The 6,000-nt window shown below is 35.2% G+C and overlaps 1 protein-coding gene across 5 annotated transcripts in view; it reads left to right on the plus strand.

Moving 5' to 3' along the window:
• Positions 1-2,935, plus strand: part of LOC137027602 (arf-GAP with coiled-coil, ANK repeat and PH domain-containing protein 2-like) — a 59,638-nt gene extending 56,703 nt beyond the window's left edge. For 4 of the 5 annotated variants that reach the window (XR_010896054.1, XR_010896055.1, XR_010896056.1 and 1 more), the window contains 4 exons: positions 162-271; positions 359-469; positions 576-2,194; positions 2,327-2,935. Coding sequence is in view for 1 of the 5 variants with exons in the window: in XM_067395827.1 (XP_067251928.1) it covers positions 162-271; positions 359-469; positions 576-619; positions 2,327-2,406 (345 nt within the window). In the remaining 4 variants the exon portion in view is untranslated. The remainder of the gene's footprint in view (positions 1-161; positions 272-358; positions 470-575; positions 2,195-2,326) is intronic. The other variant, XM_067395827.1, reaches the window with a different exon arrangement.
• The last annotated feature ends 3,065 nt before the right edge of the window (positions 2,936-6,000 follow it).

The raw sequence follows: 6,000 nt of genomic DNA on the forward strand, positions 1-6,000 counted from the left end.
GCATGTTAATCCAAAAATAATTTCTGGCAAAAATTTGAAATCGTAATGCACCACATTACAGAAATAATTATGAATGCCGTTTTATTTCGACTTATATTTACAGCAAAGGCTGAGCTTTTGAAAGTGTCTTATGCGTTTATCACCTTTTGTGTCTGTATAAGGGTTCTCTCGTCACCTGTGAATTCCTCCTCCAAAATTCAGCCAGTGTCAATCAGCAGGACAAACTCGGCAGAGGACCTTTACATCATGCCACTATACTGGGCCATACTGGGTTAGTTTTGCTCTACACGCATGACAATGATGCAGTTTTTGTTTTTCTTAGTTGTGACTCCTGGTTTAATGTTTTTCGCTACTGCAGGCAAGCATGTTTATTTCTAAAACGGGGAGCCAATCAGAACGCAGCAGACGTAGAGAATCAAACGCCACTTTCAATCGCAGTCAAGGCAGCAAACGCTGATATTGTCACGTTGTAAGTTCCCCTAGCTTAGCATTTCCACACGTTTGATGCTTATTGAGAAATTTGTGTTGATCATAAAATGTTTAATGTGGTCTTTGTTTCTGTGTCTGCCTGACAGGCTTCGGCTGGCCAAGATGAATGAGGAGATGCGTGAATCGGAGGGTATGTACAGTCAATCAGGTCAATATAACTCGAACAGCCCTACTGAAATGCAGTACCGGAAGTGTATGGAAGAGTTCATTAGTTTACAGCTCAGAGACTCCTAACATGCATCAATTACTCCCAAATCGCCACAACCTGTAGCAAATGCACAACAGCTGTGAATGTACCCAGTATTTGAAGCTGAGCTTCATTTGGCCCCAGGATGGGTTCATCTAGCCCAAGTGAACAATAATATAGGATGTTACTGCTGGAACACGTGCAATAACAAGTCTTGTGAAAGAGTGACGTAACTGTACTTTATATACAGTATATGCACCTTATTTACATGTGTATTTATGTGTATATTAGTCTTAAAACTGTCTAAAAGAGTGCTGCAATGAAAGCTCAGTATATTTATGATCATTCTGGCACATTCCTGGTATTTATCACATCATTTGATGTACTTGGGAAGTGAATCTGTCTAAATCAAATCAGTGTGTTTATAAATATTACATCCATGAAGACATAGTAGGTCTGTACAATTCAGTGTTAGTTCTGGATCAAAGACCACTGCTTTTGACAATAGATAAAATTATAAATAATTATGAATGTGTGTTTTGTTAACAACATCAGAGTTAACAAAACAGACCAATACGTAACATCTATTTTAGCACAAAGTATCACTTTTATCTATCTATCTATCTATCTATCTATCTATCTATCTATCTATCTATCTATCTATCTATCTAATCTATATTTAGCTGATTTATTTTTTTTATATATAATTTTTTGTGGAATAGATTAAATTATGTATTTTCTAGATTATTCAGGTATATTTCAAGTGAATTTTGACAGTCTGAATGTTGTTATGAATATTATATTTTGTTCATTTAATTTAGTCTAAACTAATGTGCCAAAGGAGTTGGGTTAATTATTATGTAGAGTTGCAGTACTGGCATCAGTCACAGAGCGGCGCAATAGAGCTGGACTTTACGCCGCACAATGCTGTTCACGAGTGTTTCATTTTCTTCCTCTGCTTCATTTGGCCACAGACGTTTACATCTTAGATTTTCGCTGACTTGACATGATCTCTTTTAAACAAATCATCTAAATTGTATGCGGCATATCATTATTGCGACCTCTTAACAGAGCACAGCCTAAAATTAGTGTCTCAGGTTTATTAATATGCAACATGAAGGTGTTCAGAAGGCCATAAGTGAATTATTATATATAATTCGGCAAAGCATGAAAAACGTGTATATTTCTGAGCAGCGCTGTTCATGTACTTTATCGTTTTCATAACACTGAGAAACATTTTATGTGGCCATCTATAGCTCATGTAATTTGTTTTGAACCCAGAACGTTTCTTTAAATGGAAATCTCCACACATTGCCAAACACTTGACAGTATTTCATAAAAATGTATTTTATGTGCTACTATAGGAGAGATATCAAGAAGAATCAGATGTAAAAGTCAATAAATATACTTCATATACCATCATTTGCTGTCATGTGCTTTTCAACTGCAAACATCTGCGTTTCCTCTTTTATCTTGCATTCTCCTGCTGTTCTGAGTTTCTGCTCTGAAGTAGCGCAGGTATGGAGCTCATCTCTCTTTGTCTGTGTTCTTGAGTTTTGATTGCAGCATGTGCTCGTGTGTTTAGCATGCGTGATGCAGGTAAATAGTTCTATACTTCCCCCACATAATCAAGCTGTTTTCTTTTTACAGGAGATGAAACGTACCAGGACATTTTCCAAGACTTCACCCAGATGGCATCAAATGACCCAGACAAACTCAACCGCTACTGAGCAAAAGGCCTGAGCAAAACTTACTCTTTTTTTTTTTATGGGACCCCCCCTTTCTTAATTGACTATTTTTTTTATAATATTGTTGCCCACATAATCATTTGAGTGACATATTATATTGCGTTTTTGTCTTTTTATTGTAAATGTAGATAAAACTCTTTCATATAGTTTTTAATTCATGGTTTGGCTCTATAAATATATCTATATAGATTCTCAGATGAAAAAGAGTAATGTAATATGTGTTTGAGCCATAGGATCTCACTTGTGAAACATGCCGAATAATTCTTAAGTAAATGCATGAACAATTTACACTTTTTTTTTTTTTTTCTGCTTGTTTCATAAACGAGGCCCATTTTTAGCTAAACAGTACATTTTGGTAAATTCCATCTCTGTGTGACTGTAGAGCGAGGATAATACAATTTAAGTTTACATAATACCTTTTTGTTTTTTAAAACTATACTTTTATTACATTCATTGTGTAGTTTTTTTTTTTTTTTTTTGCAAGATTTTCTCTTTCAAATATGCATTTGAACATCATCACACTGCAACTATGTTAGCATGTACACCCCACTGTTTTATTTGTTCAAATACTATTCAAGTGAAACATAATCCTACTACAGAATAAGGGGTGTAAATTGTGTATATTCTGTACATACATCATCTTGGGCTGGGAAACTTTTGGCATTTTGTGGTACTTTAAATGTAATATCATGAGCTTGTTTGCATCGTCTTTTTTTGTGCTTTTTTTCTGTATTTCATTCTGTAATCATTTTAAAAATGTAAATGCTCTGTATGATTCATGCAGTTTAAGATTATTTTATCAACTGCGAATGTCTGACTGAAAATATCTCAAGATATATTATAAATTGTTTTCTCTACCATTTTTTATATTTTCATATTTCCTTGAAATACCTTTTTATAGCAACTATGTCTAGCTTTTTTTTTTTTTTACCAAAATGCTAGTCTAAACCTGTGTGTTAAACCGGTCTCCTTTCTACCTTACATTATCAGATTGTGTGAAGAAATTTCCCATGCAGCGCAGATGGCGTGTTTGTAATGCGCACAGCTCCTGGGCAGAGGCTGATGTTATTTAAACATTGGTGTTGTGTCTATAAAATGCGGCAACCGTTCAGTCGCACATGACGGGCTGACCTCATGGTCTTGCCAGCTGTGCACTGAATCACCTTTTTTTTTTTATATATATATCATGCTTTTATAAACCTAGAACATTACCCATCACACTGCTTCAGGAGCTTTATTTATAAACCTTGTAAAATAAGAAGGCTTAAGCCATGCATTATGGTTATTCATACGTTAATCTTAAAGCCAAATGTATAGTGACTCTTAGAAGCAGTGCTTCTGGGAAGTCATTCATTTACTCACCCTCAAGTTGTTCCAAACCTGAATGAATTTCTTTCTTCTGCTGAACACAAAAGAAGATATTTTGAAGACAGTCAGTAACCAAACAGTTGATGGGCCCCATTGACTTTCTTAGTTCTTTTTGCTCTCTTTTTTCTCGATACTATGGAAGTCATTGGGCCCCATCAGCTGTTTGGTTACCCATATTCTTTGTGTCAGCAGAAGAAAGAAATTCATACAGGTTTGGAACAACTAGAAAGGTTAGTAAACGATGACAAACTTTCACTTAAAGGGATAGTTCACTAATAAATGAATATTCTGTGTCAGTAAGGGGGCATTTACACACCATTTTCAACTAAAAATGTAAAACTTTTTATGCATTTTGGCTGTCACATGACACCGGCATTTGGGCAAACTTTGAAATCAATATCTGTTATCGTGTCTGTAAGCTACAAAAACGTGTATTTGTGAAAACGGTGACGTCATACGCATACATATTATGTGTTGAGTCTATAGGCGTGTAGCAATTCTTACAAACTGGCATCAACTACTGGCCTGACAGCGTAATGCAGTGTTTTTAGTCGTTTTTGTCACGCATCCATGTAAACAGGGGTCGTTTAGACAACGTTGTCGTCTGTACGCAAAAAAAAAAACGCGAAACACAAACTTCTGTTTTTGGTACACTGTTGTTGTGTAAAGTAAATGTACCCTTAAAGGGTTAGTTCACCCAAAAATGAAAATTCTGTCATTTATTACTTAAAAAACATTTCTCCTCCAGTCCACTAATGTTATTTTTGACCTATGCATACTAGCTTTCTTGATTTACGTGCATTAACATGTTACGTTAAGTGTCTCCCGCGTGAGGTACTTTGTGTTGTACATTGCCATGACATTCCCGCGTGCACAAAACTACAATAATGGTATGTTTTACAGATAATCCATGAGGCAAGAAAAACTTAAAAGCATATTCATATATCTTAAAACTTCTGATTACATGAGCCTAAGCTCAATCCATGTAAAAGTTAATAACAGATCATTTTGGAATACAGTATAGGATGTACCAAATATTCTTCAGTTTTATGCAAAACAGAAATACGACAAACAGAATCAGGTCTATGCTTTTTTGCATAGTTGTGTTTGACACATGAAAACTCTAACAATGTATCTTACAAGGTAACACGATGTAACCTTGCTCTCACTTGAAATGTGTCCCTACATTGAGTCCTTGAATTTGAAGGTATTGGACCTAGAAAGTCCTTCAATTTGAAGGTGTGTGTGTGTGTGGTAATGTTAGATGGATAAATGTATATTAGATGCAGGTTAGGGTAGGATCAAATTTCTCTCTGTGGAAAAGAACGTGTGTAATACTCAAAAAAGTTTGTGTGTTTTAACGTGTGTGTGTCTGGGTAGCGTGTGTATAAATGTATCGATACATGCACAGGTCCAAGGGCTCGATATTTGCAAGCACATATGCTCATATGTGTACATGAAAATAATGAACATGCTCCTAAAAACGAAATTGTTCTGTTATTTTCAGTCTCTCCCATTCACTTTCAATGGTCGGCCATTGTGACCATTTTTGACCATGCCTACTCTCAGATAAATGAGGCCCACGATTAATCAGATGCAAACAGAAATATAAAACCAGTCCTAATTGAAAGAGAACAAGTTGACAAAAAGATTGAATCCAAGATTGGGTGAAAATATGTTATAATGAGTGATTTATAAGCTATTTTTTTATAGGCCGGTCATTTTTGACCGGGAACACCACAAGTGTGACTATGTGCCATATTTTTTACAAAACAAAAGTTTCAAAACAAAATTCCTGGTGAAACATTAGAGTAGACTAGTGTGATCAACAAGACCAATTTTCTTCAGATTTTATTTAATATTTCCAAAATTATTCAAAAATTTAAAAAAAAAATACTCAAAAAATGAGATGCCTACTCTCAAATAAATGAGGCCTATGATTATTCAGATGCAAATCAAAATATAAAACCAGTCCTAATTGAAAGAGAACATGTTGACAAAAAGATTGAATCCAAGATTGGGTGAAAATATGGTATAATGAGTGATTTATAAGCTTTTTTTTATGGGCCGGTCATTTTTGACCGGGAACACCACGAGTGTTATTGGGTTTTGAACACCACATGAGGGTTAATAATATCGTGAGCTGAGTGGAATATAGAAAGTGATCAGCATGAATGATATTCAAAACCGTAAGCACGCGCTGCTTTG

This window comes from Chanodichthys erythropterus, chromosome 10, assembly GCF_024489055.1.
Source record: "Chanodichthys erythropterus isolate Z2021 chromosome 10, ASM2448905v1, whole genome shotgun sequence".
NCBI classification, from domain to species: domain Eukaryota; kingdom Metazoa; phylum Chordata; class Actinopteri; order Cypriniformes; family Xenocyprididae; genus Chanodichthys; species Chanodichthys erythropterus.